General features: G+C 42.9%; 1 protein-coding gene across 1 annotated transcript in view; it reads left to right on the top strand.

Annotated features, from left to right (window-relative positions):
- Positions 1-24383, top strand: part of VPS13B (vacuolar protein sorting 13 homolog B) — a 705368-nt gene that overhangs the window by 363947 nt on the left and 317038 nt on the right. The window contains exon 24 of the mRNA XM_075270303.1: positions 17211-17431. Within this exon, the coding sequence (XP_075126404.1) occupies positions 17211-17431 (221 nt within the window). The remainder of the gene's footprint in view (positions 1-17210; positions 17432-24383) is intronic.

The following is a 24383-nucleotide window of genomic DNA, read 5'->3' as shown; positions in this document are numbered from 1 at the left end:
TTTCGTTCTCCAAAACTGCAAGTGCAAAATTAGGGTCAAGTCATTTTGCAGCTTCCGACACATGACATTAATTCTTCTATCGCACGCCGGGGCCATGATATCATGGAAATGGCGCGCGTGTTGTGTATGGAAAACAGGCTTATGTTCCGCCATTAGACTAAACTGGAGCGATTTTCATTTAATTCTTATTATTTGTTTGGCTACAGGCTTTTTGCCAATGCAAAAGTCTTTGAGGTTATTATTTTTTTGAGGTTTCCGTGCGTTGTCATGTCTCCCATCATAACTTGGATGTATCATGCTGGTAGAAATTAAATTATTTGGTGCACGATGCCCTGGTTTTAGTGAATTCCCCCACTGTGACTACAGATCTGTCGACAAGAGATACAATATATTCCGCTAGAAGCAATACTTTTAGTGTAGATTAACTCTATAGAATGTCAGGGAACATATCACAGACTATGTGAAAGCCCTGAAAAAACCCACAAATTTAAGGGAACCTGTTAGGACAAATTGGGACAATAAATCATCCACAGGTCATTATGAACTATAGGTTTAGTGTCCCAATTGCAGAAAATAAAAATAAAATTCCTTAAAAGAGACTTCACACATAGGAATTTGATGCCGATTTAGGGCCTGTGATTCTGTACATGGAAGCCGGGATGTTTCACCAAAGAGCTGCACAGACGCCAGGAACACCAAAGATGAGTCCCATGATCTCTAGGTAAGTATAAAGATTTGTTTCTTTTTAGGATGGCTCTTCAACAGGTCGATTTTGGATACTAAACTCTTGGTCCATAAGGATCTGTGTGTGGTTTTGTGTCCCAAGTTGGCATGTTAGGTTCCCTCTAAAGGTTCCATATATAGGATCATAGTGTGAGGACAGGATCAGTCTCCTAGTACCAACAATGATAGGAATGATGAAAAAGAACAATCGACACACAGTTTATGAGTCCAATGTATTCATGTGTGTAGCACCTGCCTTCATACACCACAGCCTGTCTGTCAATGTAAAGAGTACAGGCACTCACCTGATGAATACACTGGACTCAGAAACTGTGTTCTGTGCTTTCATTTTTTTTTTTAATTTTTTTTAAATCAGTCATATGAGCCAAATATCACATTTGTGTCTCCTTTGACTAATAGAAAAGAAAATGTTTCCCCTTACTGTTTGTCCTTACGATCTGCTTTAAATTTAAGTTCCAACTTGACATAGTAATAATAATAGCTATACTGAAAAGTTCTGTAGATTTTCAATACCCAATTTTTTAATCAATGTTTTAATGGTTTTCATTTTCTTTGCTGTCTGTAAGTGAAGTGGCTTAGGATAGGGCCAGACTGTGCAGCAACCACATTCAGCTGCAGTCCCACTTCTTTATGGCAGCCCGATTCTGTAAGAAAGAACAAGTTGTAACGCCGTTTTACCTGCAGCATCAGATGACCATGGGGGGTGGGGCTAGGTGAGGTTTTGGCCACCTTCTGTTCCAATACCATCTGGCCGTGCCATAAGTGGGTCAAACTAATTGTATGATTATAGTTTGGACTTGATGGACTGATGTCTTTATCCAACCTCATCTACTCTGTAACTATGTAATGGGATTTATAGTTCTATGGGCTAGCTGAAACATCCTGCTTTGGTGTGGTTTAAAAGAAGCTATACCGACTTACTATTATGATTTCCAAAGTTACACCTATTGTTCATCTTGTAAACTTTATTGTGGCAAGTCAGGTCTACAAGGGTTTTTGAAGTGTGCTCGGACCCTTTGCAGAAGCCCTCAGATCTTTAATACATGGTATTGCATTAATAATATATTCTCCTAGCAATACTTTTAGCAGAGAGTAACGCCATAAAACATCATGGAGCAGACGATTTGAAATCTATGAAAAAAAATTCAGTGGAACAGGTTTATCTTACGATGATAACCAAAGTGTATTGCATTTTCCACAGTGTTGTTTTTTGTTTTTTGGGGTTTTTTTTACTGCAGTTTTGTATACAATTACCTGAAATGTCATTCACTTTGCTGGGACTCTTAAGCAAAGCATTTTCAATACTTGTGCTTTCATAGTGAATATAAATGGTGCATTTCTGCCACATTTGGCTTCAGCCTAAATCAGCTTTATTTCTGACAGTACTACATTTATTCTCCATTATAATACTATATTTACATGCGATATTACATGTATTCTAGATTATACTATTACATTTACTCTAAATGATATTCTACAAAAACAATTGATCACGTATCTTGAAATGCAACCTGCCCAATCTTTCTTTCCCCTTATCTGCTGTCCCCATACACAGAGTGACTGCAGATCCTTCCAGATTGTGTACAGCCAAGCATAGAGACAATGACTTAGTGATCAGATCCATAGCAATGAGCACGGCTAAGTCACATTGATTTGATATAGTTGTGTTCAGGAAGGCTTGTGTCACCGCGGTATAAGTCAGGAGACAAATACATTTTTGTTCACTCTCCGCCTATGATAATGTGGAAAACACCATATAACATTGTTTTCTCCATGCATGACAGTGATTGTAAGTAATTTACATTCCACTCCCCTTAAAACCTACAAACGTCTTACTTCTCCCGCTCTCCGCAAATGAGAAGCACATTTACAATGGGACGCCCAGGCTACTTTTTAAACATATTCCTCTCTCCTAAAACCTTTCAATATGTTTTGCTTTTCTCAAAATATGTTGTCTCCCCTGGTTAATAAGACAATTTCCCAATGCCTATCATCTTTGTCCAAGAAGGGTGGTTAGTGCAGCTATGAGTTCAGTGAATTTCTATCAGATGTACATGGTGATGGACCGCAAAGAAATACTTATCCATGCTCTCGTTTTCATTAATTCCAGCGCTGTCTGAAGGATCGGTAACGGGCGGGGAGGGGGTGTAATTGTTCCTCATCTTGTAGACTACAATGGTACCGTCACTAGGTACTGTCTTATTAATACTGTCCCTATATGTCCCCAGTATATCCCATGGTGTTTACTTTGTCAGAAATATCTATACATAGAACAAATTTACATACACAATCCAGTCATATTAATGTGACCAGCGCCTACTTTTGACGTCAGCGTTAAATAACCATTGGCAGAAGGCACGTGTCATCAGCCATCTGGGTGCACTCATCATTGTGGAAGGCACGATGGATCAGCACAAGTATGCATCTATCCTTGCAGACCATGTTCACCCCTACATGCCAAATGTTTTTCCTCAGGATGATGGCATCTACCAGCAGGACAATGCGACGTGTCATAACGCTCGCAGTGTACACGTGTTGTTCAAGGAGCACCATGAGTTTACTCCCTTGGCCAGCAAATTCCCCGGACTTCAACCCAATCAAGAATCTGTGGGACCAACTCTATCGGGTTGTTCGTGCCATGGATGCTCAACTGCGTAACCTAGCACAGCTGGACACAGCACTGGAGTCGGCATGGCTCAACATCCCAGTGACCATCATCACAACATCCCCTCTCTTCCTGCACGTCTCGCAGCGTCCGCTCTGCCAAAGGTGGTTATTCTGGATTTTGACAGGTGGTCACATTAATATGACTGGACTGTGTATAATGTGAACTGAATTTGGCTTGTTTCAGATGTCCCACAACAAATCATGTCCATATGATGGACCTAACACTCAGAACCACCGTCGTTCTTCTGAATCTAATGTAGATAACAAAATGGTCATCCAACTTTATGCAGTGGATCAGTGGAGGTGTTTTCTGTACTGTAAAATATGGAATAAATACGTCCATCTGAAGCTAGCCTTATTACTTTCTGCATGTTGCTCTAGCTCCATACTCCATCATCCTGTTTTTCCAATTTCATGGTCCCCCCTTCCACCATATCTCACCATACCATAGCATGCCACATAGAGTCCCCATGGTATATACACGGGGGGTGCAAATATATGGGTTGACTTGAGAGCAATGAATTCTTCCCTCCATAGTCTTTAGGTTGTCGAACTATTAAAAAGTAAAAACATGATCCCATTTGTTGAACGCCATAGCAGAGAAAAATGAGAATGGCCATTTTGCCGATTTTTCTCCACTTTTCTTTCCCCAGCAAAATGAAGTACGTGACTTGTCATACAACTTTATGAGCATAAAATTAAAAACGTCATGGGTTGTGGAACACGGGCATTAAAAAAAAGAAACACAAAAAAGTTTAAAGGGGGTTAAAAAACAAAACAATGTTGTACCACTTATACTGTACTCCATGCGATACACCTGCCCTGGCACTCGACAGCAATGGTGAAATGCCCTTTACTCCGGGCACAGGCCGGCATTATCTCCCTTACTATATCATGATAAATGGCGAGGGGATTTGTAGCCCCCTAATAGAGTGCTGTACCGCCGTTTCCCTGCAGCAGGCGTGCCCCTCATTTAAACAATGAAAAAAGAGATCAATCTATTTCACAGTGTCACTGAGCCGTGCAGGAGTTAGTGCAGACTATACATCTTCAGTAGATGTGAGTATTCCTTCAGACACCTGGGATACCTTGCTATAAATCAGAGCAGGATGTATAAACCATTCCCCTTCTCCAAGATCTAGTGGTATGAGAATGAGCTCTGTAACCCTTCATGTGTCTGCTCAACATCACAGTGACTGCGAGAGAGATAGCAGACAGTAATCCAGACCAGGAAGATGTGTCAAAGTTTCTCCGAGACAGGAAATACAGCAGTCTCTTCAGATTGTGCTGATGAAAGAAACCAGCCAGAACTACTAATCTAATAGAGGATTTCACCGGAGGACTGTTCAGAGGTGACCCTAAGTACTAGTGATTGGACAACGACTTTATATAATATGTCTGTAATGGAATCACAGCCCGCCATGTGTAATGGACTGTGCATTATGCAGAGCAGGTCATGTGACGGAAATGACAAGCATCTGGGGTCACCTTTAATTGCTAAAAATGGATCTATCTATCTATCTATCTATCTATCTATCAGTAGTATCTATCTCTCTGCCTATCAATCTATCTATAGTATCTATCTATCTATCTATCTATCTATCTATCTATCTATCTATCTATCTATCTATCTATCTATCTATCTATCTGTTTGACTATCTAGCTAGCTATCCATTTCTCTTGCTATCTGTTTGGCTATCCAGCTAGAGAAGAAAATTTTAAAGCAGCATATAAAATAACATTCAAGTGCAAGTCCAAAAAGAGAGGAGGCAATACCTCAAATGATTAAATAGTGAGGAAAAAATGGCAGCTCTCCAGATAAATGCAAAAACTATGTGACTTTTAATCCAAGACATTTCGCTACTCACAGGAATTGTTCTCAAGCAATAATGTTGCTTGAGAATGGTTCCTATGAGGACCGAAACATCACTTGTCTTGGATGAAAAGTCTCTAGTTTTTGTATTTATCTGGGGAGCTGCTATTTTTTCCTATCTATCTATCTATCTATCTATCTATCTATCTATCTATCTACCCAGCAGACAGCATTATAGTCAAAGGGGGGTCAGTTGGGCTGTGTAGTGGTCTGTTTGACCATTGTTCTGGTCCTGAGCAACCTAACGCTCGATACAGATGTACACATACTGTAACACTTAGCACTTAGGGCTAGTTCACATGGGGCCAATGGAGCGGATTTTGACGGCGGATTTCGCCTCAAAATCTGCCTCCTTACAATGGAGCCCTATGTAAAACGCTAGCTTTCAATTTTCCACTAGCAGTCAGCGTCACTCTCGGTGCCAAAATCCACCCCACCGCCCCCCATATGAACTAGCCCTTAAACTGTGCATCCAGTTATAAAACCACTTTTCATAAATTATCAGTACAGGGGTATACAAGAAACTTTATAATATATATTATTAGTATTTTATTCTCCACTTATAAGTCTGCTCTTCCGCCCACTTGACAGTATAGAGCCTAATTTGCATATCAAGCACCAAAACTACCTGCACTAATAGCTCAGGAACAGTTTGGGCTACAAAAAAAAAAATCCAACTGTTCTGTAATCAGCAAAACAAAGCCTATGAAAGGATCGAGGAGTTGGGATTGCTGAAAAGTCCTCTTTAAGAGCTATTTTGGGCCTTTATATTGACTCTGGAACAAATTAATTAAAATTGGAAACAATTTTTTTTCCATTTTTGGGACTCCAATTTGCATTTGATTAAGCGTTATTGTTGGGATTGTGTTTCCTCCAGCATTTAGTCGTCTATTAATCATGTGTAATGTCTGCATTACATTAATTCATAGAAAACTCCACAAAGTGATTGTTCTTATAGTCCTATTGTTTGGAAATTTATTGCAGGGTTCAGCAGTATTACATACATTTCCATAAAGCACTTCATTTCCATGCAGAAGATTCTGAATTACTGCTTAATAAAAACTATTCATAAAATATTTAATATGTTTCATGTGAATGTTCTGTAGGTTCTCTTGCCGGTGTACTTGTTAGTGTAGAGTAAATGACAATGACGTATTATGGGGAGCGGGCTCAGGCAGCACTCTCATCTCATTATAGACCTCATGCATACGACCAAGTGTGCATAGGTTTTTGGCCAATTTTGCAGCAGAATTCAGTATCCGAGTGTCATCTGAGTATATTCCATTATGCCTCCGTTCTGTTCTGATGAAATGGAGCAGGAAAGGACCTGTTGTATTTTCATCGGAGCAGAGCGGACCCACTGATGGCACAGTCAGACGTGTGCATGAACCCTTTCCCTAGTTTTACACTACCAAGTTTCACCTATGAAACCCAGTCCATATGTTTGCCCAACTTACCGACTTGAACTCGGTGCTGGGAGATGGACCGAAAGTTAGTACAGTTTTTAAAAAAAACTCCTAGTATTATAGCTATGTATAATGCTAGGGGTCCCTGCCTGCCAGAGCCATACGGTCCCTTACTGTAGTTGGTGCAGACAGTATATCACAGGAAGATATACACAGTCCAGTCATATTAATGTGACCACGGCCTACTTTTGGCGTCAATGTTAAATAATCAATCGCAGAAGCCATCTGGGTGCACTCATGATTGTGGAAGGCACGATGGATCAACACAAGTATGCATCTATCCTTGCGGACCATGTTCACCCCTACATGCCAAATGTTTTACCTCAGGATGATGGCATCTACCAGCAGGACAATGCGACGTGTCATAAAGCTCGCAGTGTACGTGCGAGGAGCAACAGGATGAATTTACCATAATCTCTTGGCCAGCAAATTCCCCGGATTTGACCCCAATCGAGAATCTGTGGGACCACCTCGATCGGGTTGTTCGCGCCATGGATGCTCAACCGTGTAACTTAGCGCAGCTGGCCACGGCACTGGAGTCGGCATGGCTCAACATCCCAGTGACCATCATCACAATATCCCCTCTCTTCCTGCACGTCTCGCAGCGGTCCGCTCTGCCAAAGGTGGTTATTCTGGATAGTGACAGGTGGTCACATTAATGTGACTGGACTGTTTAGATAACTATACTGAAAGGAGCTCCTTTTGCAGCATGAGGTTCAGGGGTGAAACGTGGTCGTGTGACTCTGGGTAAGGATGCGGTCATATCTGATTTTCGTCTGTTTGTTGTTTGGGTTAGTCGCAGGACCAGACTAACAGATAAATGGTTTGTTTAATGATGGACAACAATGGATCCCTTGGGACTCCATTGAGTATAATGCAGTCCGTTGGATGCCCATAATAATTTTTTCACAGACTTAGCTAGCCAAAAATATTGGGCTTGCAGATTTTTTTCCTCTGGGTTTTCAGACAAACTCTAACAAAGGGAGACACCAGCTCAGATGTAAGATGTAGCATCACAGATGTAATTATCGTTAAAAAACCTTTCCCACAATGTTACTAACACAAGTTATGGTAGTGATCTGTGGCCATCCAAGAGCTAGGACACCATATTGCTTCTTTTGTTCACATGAGCAATGAGGGAAAGAGGGTAAGAATTCAGCCATGAAAGTTTTATGGCAGACCTTATGGGAATGCACTTTGACTTACTCATATCATATTAGGTAAAGGGAGTCTGTCAAACCAGCCACAGTGCATTGTAGGGAATGTTATACTGAGCACCATATACCTTTATGGGGGGGTGGGAGGGTCGTGAGGCCTTAAAGGGCTCTATAGGACTTGGGACTCTTGTTTTCACTATATGTCCAAGTGATCATACATTTATCACCTATCCTGAGAATGGATGATAAATGTTTTTTTGTAGAGGCCAACGTTTGGGGTTCCATTTGGCACAATTCTACTGTAGCCATATTATAGTCTATCCCTGACAACATTAAGATCTCACTGACAGAAGATTAATCTTTGTGGTAATAGCCTTGGAGACGTTCATTCGCTTGACTAATTCTCCTTGGCTTTATGTTCTTTTATCAAACAGAACACAGTACAGAACGTGATCGCCTGGTGATCACCATCCATATATTAATGGAAACTCTCACTTAATGTCACTCACTTCTTAGAAAGAATAGCATCAGTTTGTTCCAAAAGGTCATTTATTTCCCAAAGAATAAAGCTGTATTATAGTGTAAGCCAGCGGCCATGACGCATACACATAATGATATGAACATTCATTACGAGGGGAGTACGTCTCCATCGAATCAATACCAAACATGTTTCATTGCTGTTTCCAGCCATCTGTTACATCAGACACCATGTCACTTTGGACGCAGTTATGGCAGAACACCCCATGGCTTTGATAATAAACATCTCTGCTTCTTTATTTACTATAGAAACCCCTCCTTCCCGTCGTCTTTATTCAGATTACAGCCAGAAGCCATTATCCAGCCATAGCGTTCCTTTCCTGTGACAAGTCTTTTTACGGAGAAATTATCCGTTACTTGGGGAATTCATCTACCCTATACACAATAGTGTATCACTGGAAACTATTCTTCTCTATACAAACATTTATGCCGAGGTCGGTAATTGTAGCGAATGTTCTATATGTCTGTGCACGGCAGCACTAAATGTTACTTTGAAGCTTTGGTGGAGGGGGTTTTGGGCCTTTTTAGACTTCATTTTGATATTCCAAATGCACAACAGGTGAATTGTTTTTGTCTGCATGTCTAGAAGTATACATAGGAGTGAAGGTTCTGGATCTATAATAGGAATATGTGATAGATGTGGCATATTATTTATCTTCTTACTTATGTAGCACCGTCAGATTCCGTATCTCTTTTACAGATAATGTCAAAGCTGTCCCATACAGGGTAATCAGGAAGTCTATGGAGTTTGGGAGGAAACCAGAGTACCCAGGGGAAACCCAGAGAGAACATACAAACTTCTTGCAAATGTTGTCTTTGGCTGGATTCAAACCCAGGACTCCAGTGTTGCAAGGCTGATCAGGGAGCCATATTCCCTTTCCTCTACCTGGCTCCCTCGCTACTACAGCCATAACCAGATATTTAGAAGTATGGTACAGTATAGGGAAGTAACAATTGTACAGTATCTGTCCTCTCTCCTGACATCTCTGTTTTAGTAACTTGTATTCCTGATAAATTTACAATTTTTTAAGCTTATTTTCTTACAATGTTTGTTTCCTTGTGGAAATGATTGTAGTAATTGATTATTGGGTGCTGTCACTGTTCCCCTTGCCACTTGATAGTTTGGCAATGTCCTATGGTAGAACACTTCTCCCTGCCATGCTATGCACTAGATCTATTCCAATCAAGGTCTATCGACCGAAACGTCAAAACATTGATCTAGTTTGCATTTTTCCATTTTTTCTTTGCACTGTGTCAATGGCATTTGTTGTATTGTAAAATAAATCTTTACACTTTTCCAATGCAAATATAGTGTGTGCAGCAAAATTTACTTCTACTATAGTAGAACTCATCATAAAATCACAGTCTGTGCCCACTACAAACAAAACGCCAAAAAATGTCACGCAAAATGCATAATAAAAATATTAAAGAAGTAGAATGATAAAAGGTCACAAAACAAAAGGTGCTGAGTGTGTAGTGTAACAATGCAATTGTATACTATACCAACACCCAGTATACTACAATATTAAAGGGGTTATCCAGTTTCAGACCAATATTACATGACAAATCTGATTGTTTGTGTAATGAAAAGTTATACAATCTTCCAAGTTATCACATGAGCTTGGACTGTATAACTCACGAGCATGGACTGTATATCACATGAGCATGAACTGTATATCACAGGATCACGGACTGTTTATCACATGACCATGGACTGTAGATCATATGACCATGGACTGTATATCACATGACCATGGACTGATTTTAATCCATTGGAAGTAACCAGCATGAATGACAGGTAGCAGAGAACTAAAAAATCATGAGTAATTGATACAGAAAGTATATTGGAAAATTGTACAAGCTTTTATTACATTAACATTTGTCTCTTAATATTGGCCGGAAACTGGACAAGCCTTTTAACTATATATGAGCTATACATAGTACATGCATATAATCTAAGTACAAGAATGGAATAAATGTATATCATATACTGACACATACATACCACAACTGCCTGCCCAACGTACATTTTGTTCCCACAATGGCTGACAGCTATGGAGAAATTAAGGAGTCAGAGTCGGTAGTTTAGCCTCCTAATTCCACAGCCCTGGCTGAGAGAGTCTGTGCACAAAAATGTCAAAAGCAGCTTAAAGCTGAAGCCCCATTTTGTGGAAACGCAGTTTTTTTTGTTGCAAATTTTGTTCGTTTTTTTTTTAGCCAAAGCCAGCAGTGGATTGAGCAGAAGGGACAACTATTAGAACTTCGATATATTTCCCATTCCTTTTGTAGCCACTCCTAGATTTGTCTCAAAAAACTACAGCAAAATCTGTAATAAAAAAAATCTGTATTTCCGCAACATAGGGCCTTAGCCTAAGACCTTTCTTCCATGTTGTGGAAATGCAGATTTTTTTTTTGTTGCAGAATTTTTGAGATTTTTTTTTGCTTTATGTTTAACCAAAGCCGAAAGTGGTTTAAGCAATTTCCAGGGGGCTTTAGCCTTAATGAAGAATCAAAAGTGAAATAGCAAAGAACAGAGCAAAATTTCAGAAGAGTTATTGGAACTCAGCTTTTGTAATAATAGATGCAAATTTCACAAAATTTATGAATTTATTCTTGCAATACTCAAAATTTTCTCTTTTTTTCCCCATCACCTTTTGGGATTGTAAAGTCTTATGTACAGAAAATAATCAGAGTTTTCATTTCATTAGCAAAAAAAAAAAACAACACGGTGCAGATGACTGGAAGAAGAACGTGAACACTAAATATTATTTCTGGATGTACTTTCTCAGGTCACTGAAGAATATCTTACCCACTGTTGCCTTTCTGTGCTAGTCAGAGGGGAAAGAGAAAATCATCTATCTTCATTAGGCAAAACCTTAGAGACCTCTGTGTTTTATGTATGTAACATGCAATTCTATTCCGTAATTACTTTGTTTTTCTTCTCCGGAGTAAACATTTGGGGAAATGTTATCACTGTATATGTATTTTTGCTTCTTCTTGACTCCACAGTTATATAAATTCATCCTGTAAGTATATGTAGCCCTTGGTGCCTCTAGAATTCAGTGCATCACTTCGAAATACTGTACTACATACCATTGATTGAACTGTGTCGCCCTGCTTGTCACACCCAGATGTCAATATATTCATAAATGTCTAAAACAGGGCTTTCCAATCCTTTCAAACTCTAGACATTCCTGGAAAAAAAAAATCCTTGGAACACCTCTATCAAATAACGTTTACCAATAAAAAATTTAGAAATATCACCAAAAACCACATCAAAAATGGTATGCATTTTTTTCTGATGCATTTTTAAGGCACTTGTAACTGCATCACAACAATTGTGCGAATTCACCCTCAAAGGCACACCATCCTTTACTTTCCACCCAGCACATGCAAAAAAAAAAATCACATTTTACCATCACCAGGCTTATATAGTGGCCCCCACATAGTATATAGTGGGCTCCAAGCACCTAATAATGCTCCCCACTGCCCCCTGGCACTTAGTAATGTTTTCCATTGGTCCCCAGGCAACTAATAATGTTTCATGGCCCCCAGGTACCTAGTAATGCTCTCCAGTAGGCTCCAGGCACCTTGCAATGTTCCCCATGGCCCCCAGGTACCTAGTGATGTTCTCAATGGCCCTCAGGTACCTAGTAATGTTCCCCATGGCCCCCAGGTACCTAGTGATGTTCTCATTGGCTCCCAGATACCTAGTAATGTTCCCCATGGCCCCCAGGCACCTAGTGATGTTATGCATGGCCCCCAGGTACCTAGTAATGTTCCCCATGGCCCCCAGGTACCTAGTAATGCTCGCCAGTAGGCAACAGGTACCTTGTAATGTTCCCCCATGGCCCCCAGGCACCTACTGATGTTCCCCATGGCCCTCAGATACCTGGTAATGCTCCTCAGTAGGCTCTAGGCACCTAGTAATTTACCCCATGACCCCCAGGCACCTAGTGATGTTCCCCATGGCCCCCAGGTACCTACTGATGTTCCCCATGGAACTCACGTACCTAATAATGCTCCTCAGTAGGCTCTAGGCACCTAGTAATGTTCCCCATGGCCCCCAGGCACCTAGTAATGCTCCCCAGTAGGTTCCAGGCACCTTTTAATTTACCCCATGGCCCCAAGGCACCTAGTGATGTTCACCATGGCCCCCAGATACCTAGTAATGTTCCCCATGATCTCCTGGCACCTATTGATGCTCCCCAGTAGGCTTCAGGGAGATAGTAATGTTCCCCTTGGCTCCCAGACACTTAATAATGTTCCCTATGGCCCCCATGTATCTAGTAATGTTCTCCATGGCCCCCAGGCACCTAATAATGTTTCCTATGACCCTCAGGCACCTAGTAATGTTCCCCATGGCCCCCAGACACCTAATAATGTTCCCCATGGCCCCCTTGCACCTAATAATGTTCTCGATGGCCCCCAGGAACCTAGTAATGTTCCCCATGGTCCTCAGGCACCTACTGATGCTCCCCAGTGGTCTCTGCCACTGATTCAGTGAAGATGTGTGGGCCTAAAAAACTAAATGTCTTGAGCCACAGACTCTCCATCTGATTAGTCACGGAATCTGCAGCAAGATAGAGCAAGACACTTATTTTTCACCGTCCTGCTCCCGATTTCTTCTTTCCATTATAATTCAGTGGGAAGCAGAAAATGCATATTCAGTTCACTTATGTCCATTTGTAACAATGGAACTGTCCTTTTAGTTACATTAGATGCAAGCATGTGACCTGTATTGGGGCCAAACTCACTGCGTGACCCTAACCTACGTATGATCACTGGTTTCTCATGAATGGTTAGATTTGCTCTCAGATCATCTCACCGGACAGTGATTTTGGCTACAGAAATATTATGTAAGATTGTCTTATATAAACCAATTTCCCTGACAAGTAAGAATTTAAAAACAGAAGTTAGAAGGAATTTTACACAGAAACATAGAAAACATTGATATTTCTTCTTTTCAGGAATAGCAACTCCATGCCCTAATGTTATAGAAGATATGACAGGGGTTGTATTTGAAGATGTGACTTTTATTGGATCTAGCTCCTGTAGATTAAAACCATATAGTCGGAAAACACACGCTATGTAAATACATTGAGTGTGACATGTCAGGCCCGTTCATGTTACAGTGCTGTCCTTTTATATGCAGATATAACTCAGTATGTGTGCATCTTGCAGTCAAAGATTTCGGTCTTTTTTATATTATTTTTTAATACTGAAACTCAATAGGGGGAGATTTATCAAGTCTAGTATTTTCGATGTCAGCAATCTGGTTATAGGTATAATCAGCTCTTCTCTATATATTGTCCCCAGAATTCATCTGTGCCTCATTTCAGACAGAACAGGGACTATCCTAATATAGCATGTATATCACTCCGCTCTGCCATGGAGAAAAGTTGCCTATGGGTTTCCCATATACCTGGTTAACCCTTCAACTCCTGCATTGAACATATTGCCTCCGCCCAGATCGTAGTTGGTGGTACTGCTTCTTATTGAAAAGGCGCCACTGATGTGCGGTGAATTATATTCAGGCAATGCAGCATGGGGAAAAAAAGTGACATGTTAAAGCAGTTGGACTTCCCTTCCCAATCACTGTGAGCATTGGTTGCTCAGGAACATTGGGGGCTAGAGAAAAAATTCTAACTGTGCTTGAATCAGTGGAGTATGGCAAGTGGTACATTCGGGTACCCAACAAATGTGATGAACAGCCCGCACTCTTAGGAAATAAACCCTGGTCATAGTGAATGGGTAATAATAAGTAGAGATGAGCGAGTACTATTTGGAACGGCCGTTTTGAATAGCACACACCCATTGGAATGAATGGAAGCGGGTGTGTCCATTCATTCCTATGGGTGTGTGCTATTCGAAACTGGAGTTTCAAATAGTACTCGCTCATCTCTAGTAATAAGGACTTTTTTTTATTGTTAAAAAGGCACAACACTTTCCAGAGCACACACTACTTTGTTAAGTGCATGAAAGTGATAAAAGCATACGGAAAACAACAGACTACCGTATTTTTCGGACTATAAGACGCACTTTTTTTCCCCAAAATTTTGGGGGAAAAGAAGGGTGCGTCTTATAGTCTGAAGGTGGCGCCTGGCATCCGCTGTAATAGAGAGGCGGAAGCCGGTAAGTGATAGACGCCATTACAGGTGCCGGGGCCTGAGACATCGCTGCGCTCCTCTGCCATGCATGAAGCCAGCAGCGGCAGGGGCTCCTCCGTGCCCCCGCCGCTGGCTTCGTGCATGGCAGAGGATCGTAGCGATGTCTCAGGCCCCGGCGTCTATCCCTCCCCGGCATCCGCCTCTCTAGTACAGCGGATGCCGGGTCAGTATCCGTGGCCCCTTCTCCCCCGGGGCCGGTCCCCACCGGCCCCGTACCTGTAAAGTTGCAGGCCGGCTCCTGCGCGGCGATATCGCAGGAGCCGACCTGTTCGGGTGACAGCCGGGAGCCTAATGAGGCTCCCCGGCCTGTCACGGCTATATTAGTATTGCGGCTGGTCTCTATGACCAGCCGTAATACTAATAGACAGAATATCCCATAGACGGCAATACAGTTGTATTGCCGTCTATGGGACTTGCGATCAAGTGACTGCAGGTTCAAGTCCCCGGGGGAAAATAAAATAGTAAAAAAAAAAAAAAGCTTTAAAAATATGAAATAAATAAAAGTTCTAAATCACCTCCTGTTTTTTTTTCAATACAAGGTGATCTAAGCAATAGATATCCCCCAAAATGGTATAACTAAAAATTACAGCTGGCCCCGCAAAAAAAAACGCTCTATGCATCCCCGTACAGCTGCAGGGTCACCTGTCCATGTGGCCTTGCAGCTGTTGCAAAACTACAACTCCCATATATTAAATATTTTACCAGTTTTTGCTTCAAAATTTTTTTCCCCTATTTTCCTCCTCTAAAACCTAGGTGCGTCTTATAGTCCAGTGCGTCTTATAGTCCGAAAAATACGAATAATATATAAAATCAATGTAAAAATTTCTATATAAGAATCTATAGAAGGTGAAGAATAAATAGAAGTGGTATTGCTTCCCAGGCAGAATTCTTTTTTTTTTTTTTTTCCATAAGGGTGTGTTGGTGCTAGCAATGGGTTAATAAGTGCACCCATATACCTTTATCAGTGTTAGGAGTGATTTCTGGGTATCTCTGGTTGATTTTGGCATTCTCTGCCTTTGTTTACTTGGTGTTAGCTTCCTGTGTAGCTGCTTCACTAGTTCCCTCTCACTCAGCCCCCTCTCCTCTCTCACAAAACCTTCCCTGTCTCTCTAATCCTATCGATCCTGCCCATTACTATCCCCTTCCCATCCTCCCCTGTCTCTCTCTAGCCTATCGATCCCGGCCATTACTAGCTCCGCCCACTCTCCCTCTGTCTTCCTAGCTAACTTATTCCACCCACTGCTAAAAGACAGGAAGAGGGGAGGACCCATCCCGGACACAGGAAGGCTTGGTAAGTATTGGAGATAGGGGAGGTGTTCATATTAAATCTATACATTATGGATTCACTGAATTGCCAGTGTTACTATGTGTTGAGGGAAATAGGGAAAGTGGGCATAGTAGTAAATAGGGAAAGTGGAGAAGATTAATTGAAGGAAGTTATTAAAAATATATGAGCATAAATCATCAAGGTTGTTACAAATGAGGAAAACTTTTACAGCATTAATCATATGCTAATTAGTCCTAGCTGCTTACTAATCCATCAAACATTGTCAATGTTGGTAAGTGTAGTGCTGAATAAAATAATGGTGCAAATAAAGTTTTATGGAGATTTTTGGTCACTTGTGGTGCTGTAATAGCAAATGAAAGAACTAAATGAATATTACAGGTTTATTGATGTTGACTGTGTTATGTGTGGAATGACCGGTACTAGAGAATTTATTTATGGGAAAATAAGAATTTATTGAATGAATTAGCATGAGAAGGGACTGATAAGATTTCATTTGTTTGGTAGCTTGTTATTGGTTTATGTTAGTTTTAGTTTGATACTAATTTTTATTGTTTTTTATAAATTAAGACAATTATTTATAGGTTGTTTTTTTTTTTTTTATTGTTTATTGATATCTTCCGGGGCCTCATTGAGGTCTGCTGGAATCAGACTGTCTATTTTGTAGATCTAGTATGTTTCTCTTTTATTATTTGGTATTTCGGTTGGAATATGATCTATTGGTATTACTTTAAATCCTTCCATACTCCCAAAACATAATCCTTCTAAAACATACTCTCTGTTTTGCGAACATTGGCTAGTTGTTTATTAAGTCATTCTTGTAACATCATTGTGGTTCTCCCTATGTACTCTATTCTGCATGGACACTCCTTATTGCCCATTCACTTTGACTGGGGGGTTATTTCCTAAGATTATGCGCTGTCCATTTCATTTGTTGGGTAACCCAAGGTACCACTTGCCAATTTCCAGATATGTTGACGTGGGACAAACCTGCTGCCAGTCTTGCCTTGTCTTGGTTGTTCAGTCAAGCACTTTATGTTGTTGTGAGCCACTACACAACCCAACAAGGTGAGAGACAAACTGGTCAATACATTTTTATCTTACCTACTTTTCCTACGGAATTACACGATGTGCCGCTTGCGTTTGTCCTCTTTTTTTTATCAGTGGAGTGGTGACTATTACTTGATCTATAAAGCTGGACTTGTTCAAGGTGGTGAAAGGTCTTGTTTAACAGAATATTTTCTTTCTTCCATAGATACCCAAGTAACAACTTCCTATATGCCACTGACTTCTTTCTCCTTTCTCCTGTAGGAGTTGCTTTTCCGTGGACCATCAGCCTCCATAACATCAGTGTCTATACTCTTGTGGAACACCAAGTCATACTGAACTTGGTAGAACCCATGGGCTGCACTTCTACCCTGGCGGTCACGTCTCACACGCTGCCATCAGCTGGTCCTGAAGCTGGACATTCATTTGTTGTCTGTCTGCATGTGGACTTGGAACCTCTGGAGATAAAATGCTCCAATCCACAGGTCAGTAGATCCAGTCATTGTACTTGAAGTGAATTCTATATTTAAAGGAAATGTTTGGCCCCACAGGATAGGTCAGCAGTATGTGGTCTATGGTGGTCTGAAACCTGAATCCCACAAAGATAAGCTTTTCTGTCAACACCCAGGTGGACAGGGGAACACTTGCAGGATGTTTTTGTGCAAGTACTTGGAGCAATGCTGTAGTTTCCTGGAACTACTGATGTGCAGCGGACAGGGCTGCAGCTCCGCACCTATTGGAATAGAAGCAGATTGCATGCACTTCCTGCCCACTGCTGTAACCTTGTATCCTAGAGGCTGCCAGACAACTGGTCTGTGTAGGGCCTGTGATATATAATTATACTGTGCATGTGAGGGGAACCAAGGAGCATTATAACATGAAGGGACTGTACTAGCTCATTATAATGTATGGCATCAAGTAATGGGTCAATGGGCCATTATACAGTGTACAGTATGTCCCCCACACCCACAACAGATTGCTCCCATAATTTCATGTCCCCTTCTAGTTTTCCCCTACAGTTTCATGCCCCATCCAGACTGCTCCCATATTTTCATACCCCCCTCAGGTTGCCCGTCTTTCTTAGATTTTGCGGATATCATTCAGATGTCATGTCAGGTTCTGTAGACTTCTTCCAGTCCATGTGCGCAGGCCAGCCATCACTACAAGTCAGCATTATGTTTCGGCATAGTACGGTATTGTTCAGCTGTGTTACATTATAGCGTGTTTATAGTTGTCGCTTCTGGATTGTGCTGTTATCATTAGGCAAACATAACTGTATGTCAGTTCCTTGTAGGAAAACAAATATTTTGTCCTATTGTCGATGAAATGTTGAAAAACTGCAACGCTCTTATCCATTTTAGTTCTTCACCCTCGAACCATACGGTAAAATGCCTAACTTTGCAGCCCTATTAACCAGCATATTAAATCTGTGGTAGCAATGGCAGGGCTTGTGCAATTTGAATACTGTTTACTTTGATGTATTTGTGGGTTTGTGTAACTCGAGCTCCTTCTAGGAGAGGCGTCTTTGGCCTGATGGGAAGAAATAAGTAGCAGATGTGCAGTTTTCGCAGATCCTGACGCATGGCAGCGCTGACTTGTGGACGCACGTGCTAAAGAACAATAAAAATTCCTCTAGCCGGGTTCACACCCTTGTGCTTTTTCACGCTACATGAAGTTCTGATTGGAAGGCGGCAGGCAGTTAAGGGTGTCTGGAAGACATCACAGCCGAGTGGAGTGGAAAGGTGCTTGGGGACACACAATGTGACCTGAGTTTGCTTTTTGTTTGTGTTCTTTGTAAATGGCAGCGTGTGTGGGTTCGGTTTTGAAGCTTGCCCTCTGTTACACTCATGGCCTTCATGTTGGCCCTTTCGTGTCACCATCCCTTTGTGAAGTGGAAAGTTGGTACTTGTAGATTTGTACATGAGAATCCAGTTTAGTATTAGAATCGGCCGTTTCGATTAGTACTCGCTCATCTCCAATTATTTTATTTACCTTTTATTACTATTTTATTTAACAGTTGGCCGAGAAGTTTTTTTCCTAACTGATATATAGTCAGACCTCCTGTCTATTTTAGTAGAAAGAGAGCAATAATCTTATACCTGATCCTTCTGGCAGAAGCTTAACTTTGATACAATTGATTGGCCATATTGATAACCAACATGCCTGATCTTTGTTAGAGTTTATTTATATTGCACCATCTCATTCCCCCACGCTTTACAGAAATACCTCCATTGGAATTTTTGAAGAATTTGTGCTTATAGGCTTTGTGGAACAATTCCTCCAAAATCACTGGATCTAGCTTTTATATATTGTGTCCAGAGAACCTTAAAAGTAAAGGTTTTCACAACATACAGCCTTGCTATTGTTCTGTCCGTCTCCATACTGTGCCATTTTTCTGTTGTTCCTTCTTGAAATTAATGAATAATTTGACATCCGGTGTTGCTGGTTGGTGGGGTGTGCACGGTCTGGCACTGTCCTGTAAGTGCTGACAGTATTAGGTATCATGTACAAGACTGTGTATGATTTGAGGTCACCAACAAACATCTCAGGGCTCGTTCACATCTGCGCCCGGTCTCCATTCTGCAGGTTTCCGTTTCGTGCACAAAACAGGCAGGATACGGAAAACTGCAGGACTGTTTTCACGACATTCACGATTTGGGTGACATGTCCCGCGGTCCCGGTTGGAGGGAGGTATGTCCCGATTTCAACTCAGATCTGCGTCCAGAGGACACATATGGGGCTGAAGCAAGGAGCTGACACAGGTCAGCTCCTCGCTTCGCCGCTGCGTGCCTCTCTCCCTGACACATATGCGGCTGAAGCGAGGAGCTGACCTGCTACTGGCTTGTAGACGCTCCTTGCTTCAGCCGCATATGTGTCAGCAAGAGAGGCGCGCAGAGAGCTGCGAGGGAGCGGAGGAGAAGGTAAGTGTAATGTGGAGGTGGAACGTGAAACTGGGGGCAGATGAAGGAGAGGACAGCATGACACTGGGGGCAGAGATGGAGAGGACGGCATGACACTGGGGGCAGAGATGGAGAGGACGGCATGACACTGGGGGCAGATGAAGGAGGGGACGGCATGACACTGGGGGCAGAGATGGAGAGGACGGCATGACACTGGGGGCAGAGATGGAGAGGACGGCATGACACTGGGGGCAGAGATGGAGAGGACGGCATGACACTGGGGGCAGAGATGGAGAGGACGGCATGACACTGGGGGCAGAGATGGAGAGGACGGCATGACACTGGGGGCAGAGATGGAGAGGACGGCATGACACTGGGGGCAGAGATGTGGGGACATGAATCTGGGGGCAGAGATGGAGAGGACATGAATCTGGGGGCAGAGATGGAGAGGACATGAATCTGGGGGCAGAGATGGGGGACATGAATCTGGGGGCAGAGATGGAGAGGACATGAATCTGGGGACAGAGATGGAGGGGACATGAATCTGGGGGCAGAGATGGGGGACATGAATCTGAGGGCAGAGATGGGGGACATGAATCTGAGGGCAGAGATGGGGGACATGAATCTGGGGGCAGAGATGGGGGACATGAATCTGGGGACAGAGATGGAGGGACATGAATCTGGGGTAGAGATGGAGGGGACATGAATCTGGGGGCAGAGATGGAGGGGACATGAATCTGGGGGAAGAGATGGAGGGGACATAAAACTGGGGGCAGAGATGTGGGGACATGAATCTGGGGGCAGAGATGGGGGGACATGAATCTGGGGGCAGAGATTGGGGGACATGAATCTGGGGGCAGAGATGGAGGGGGGACATGAATCTAGGGGCAGAGATGGAGGGGACATGAATCTGGGGTCAGAGATGTGGGGACATGAATCTGGGGTCAGAGATGTGGGGACATGAAACTGGGGGCAGATGAAGGGTGTATATGAAACTGGGAGAGAGATAGAGGGGGGACATATAATTTACGGGTAACTGTAGGAGGATTATACTGTGTGCGGGCACATGAAAAATTAAGGAGTGGGCAAAGTCAACACAAAAGTGGGCTGGGCTAAATTTGCCGTGGCGCGCTACGCGTGCCGCACATTTTGTCCCTCTTTCGGTTCTCCAAAAGTTGGGAGGTATGCGTCAGGAGGTGACAGTTCCCCTTTAACACAGACCATGTGAACAAACTCTAGGACTTCAATGACTTAGAAGTGACCCGTTTCGACCTCCATGGTGTTAACTTTACATTTCTACTTCCAAGTGTCTGCACATTAGAAGGTTCACTTTAGTTGTGATCTGTACAGATTCTCCATGAAGACATTGTTAGATGATTCAGATACTTGTCTCCCAGGGCTCGGAGGGTTTTTTGTGTGTGTTGTTTTATACATGGCCGTCTCATGCAGTAAATGTAAGAGTATCACTGTAACATTCTGGCAAGACGGGGCTGTGAAAATGAGCTCAGGGAACTCAGAACTGGTCAGCACACAGAGGTATTGAGTGTCTTACAATATATCTTGGTCTGCAGTCAACTCCAGTGCAGCTGGGTGACCTGTGCAGCTCTATGGAGTGTATTGTGTGTCTCATTTATAGGAAAGATGTTCCCTAAAATGTGCCCCTTGTGACTTACAGCAATTCAACATTCAAGGTAATAAAATGTTTGCAAACATGATACGCAGGCTTTTTTTTTTCTTTTAGGAAAAAAGTAACTTACAATGAGTTATATATATATATATATATATATATATATATATATATATATATATATATATATATACCTCCCAACTTTTGAAGAACCGAAAGAGGAATAAAATGTGCGGGGCGCAAATTTGGCCCCGCCCACTTTTGTGTTGACCTCCGCCCACTCGTTAATTTTTCATGTGCCCGCACACAGTATAATCCTTCTACAGTCACCCGTAAATTATATGTCCCCCCTCTATCTCTCCCCCAGCTTCATCTGCCCCCAGTTTCATGTCCCTCTTCCATCTCTGCCCCCAGATTCATGTCCCTCCATCTCTGCCCCCAGATTCATGTCCCCACATCTCTGCCCTCAGATTCGTGTCTCACATCTCTGCCCTCAGATTCATGTCCCTCCATCTCTGCCCCCAGATTCATGTCCCCCATCTCTGCCCACAGTTTCATGTCCCCCATCTCTGCCCTCAGATTCATGTCCCTCCATCTCTGCCCCCAGATTCATGTCCTCTCCATCTCTGCCCCAGATTCATGTCCCTACGTCTCTGCCCCCAGATTCATGTCCCACATCTCTGCCCCCAGATTCATGTCCCTCCATATCTGCCCCCAGATTCATGTCCCCACATCTCTGCCCCCAGATTCATGTCCCCACATCTCTGCCCCCAGATTCATATCCCACATCTCTGCCCCCAGATTCATGTCCTCGCCATCTCTGCCCCCAGTGTCATGCCGTCCTCTCCATCTCTGCCCCCAGTGTCATGCCGTCCTCTCCTTCATCTGCCCCCAGTGTCATGCCGTCCTCTCCATCTCTGCCCCCAGTGTCATGCCGTCCTCTCCTTCATCTGCCCCCAGATTCACGTTCCACCTCCACATTAAACTTACCTTCTCCTCCGCTCCCTCGCCGCTCTCTGCCCGCCTCTCTCACTGACACATGCGGCTGAAGGAAGGAGCTGACACAGGTCAGCTCCTCGCTTCGCCGCTGCCCACCTCTCTCCCTGACACATGCGGCTGAAGCTTCTCGCGTTCTTGCTTCGCCGCTGCGTCTCTCTCTCGCTGACACATGCGGCTGAAGCGAGGAGCTGACCTGTGTCAGCTCCTCGCTTCGCCGCTGCCGCCGGCTCCTGGCTTGTACATCGCGTCTACAAGCCAGGAGCCGGCGGCAGCAGCGAAGAGAGGAGCTGACACAGGTCAGCTCCTCGCTTCAGCCGCATGTGTCAGCGAGAGAGAGACGCAGCGGCGAAGCGAGCACGCGAGCAGCTTCAGCCGCATGTGTCAGTGAGAGAGGCGGGCAGCGGCGAAGCGAGGAGCTGACCTGTGTCAGCTCCTTGCTTCAGCCGCATATGTGTTCAACTCAGATCTGCGTCCTCTGGACGCAGATCTGAGTTGAAATCGGAACATACCTCCCTCCAACCGGGACCGCGGGACATGTCACCCAAATCGTGACTGTCCCGCGGAAATCGGGACGGTTGGGAGGTATGATAGATATATATATATATATATATATATATATATATATATATATATATATATGGTAATACATTATCCTGCATACATTTCAGATCTTTATGCCTTAAATGGGTGTCTAATACCCGTTGCCCCCACTGAATGACTCATTGAAGGGGCCATGGCCTCTTCACTGTATACCAGGCACAGCGCCATACATAGCTTAGTGGCTGTACCCGATATTGCATCCACATGCAGAAGGATCACATGACTCATGGATGTGATGTCAGTCACTAAGGTGGCAGCACTTTTAATAGCAGATTTAAATTAATTTGAAGCATCCTTAAAATATAAGTTATCTTTCTCATTGCTTTGGTTTTGACTCCCTGCGCCCCCCTTGGTGCTGCAAGTAGTCTGTACTACTGTGAGCAGACTCTGCGCATCAATAACCTCCTTCCCCATCAGACTATTGGCACTATCTTAGCGTCTTCCTTTCCCTGGAGTCAAAGGAGCTAAAATTTGATAATAAACTATATCACAAAATGTATTAATGTCACAAATACTATCAGAAAATCAAAAGTTGTCCGAAAGATTACTTATGTTTTAATTGTGGGACAATCCCCTTAAATTGCACATTTCTGAATACCTACAGTTACCACTAGAGGGAGCACACCACTTAATCTGAAACAAAATAATACATTGTTATTATACGTGTGCTCCTAAACTCCACCTCAATGTATTCGCTTAAAGGGAGTCTGTCAGCAGAACCCAGTATATTAACCCAGCCCTGCAGATAGAGAGGTTAGGGTCACCTGATCCAAGCAGTGTGATCGGGGCCTCTGTTGCTGGGATGTTGCTGTTTTTGTCAATATGCAAATGAGCTCTCTGGAGCAATAAGGGCGATGCTGCTTTAGCTCTTTGAAGAATGATAACATCCTTATTATACCATTGACAAAAACTGCAATATCTCAACAATAGAAGAACCAATGCACAAGGGGAAAGCACCATTTGGTTCAGGTGACCCTAACCTATCTATCTGTGGGTTGGGTTGATATACTGGGTTCTGCTGACAGACTCCCTTTTAACTGTTTTCAGTCCACAAGAATTCCATCTCCATATCAGAGAAGCAGCTCCTGTACATGTCTATTACCAGCATGACCACTGCTTATCTACAACTGGTTAAAGCGTCACCACAACTGCGCTGCACTTTATGGTTTAGGACCAGAGTTGAACCGATCTTGACTTTTCAATATCGATTTTGAAATCCAATTTCCGATCATTTTTCATTCGAACCCGATCTCTATCCCAATTCCGATCCCAATGCAAGTCTATGGGATTTTTTTTCTTCTAAGATCGTTT

Source organism: Leptodactylus fuscus, chromosome 4, assembly GCF_031893055.1.
Source record: "Leptodactylus fuscus isolate aLepFus1 chromosome 4, aLepFus1.hap2, whole genome shotgun sequence".
Classification (NCBI taxonomy): domain Eukaryota; kingdom Metazoa; phylum Chordata; class Amphibia; order Anura; family Leptodactylidae; genus Leptodactylus; species Leptodactylus fuscus.
The sequence above is the reverse complement of the archived record's forward strand: the minus strand, read 5'-3'. Positions and strand labels throughout refer to the sequence as shown.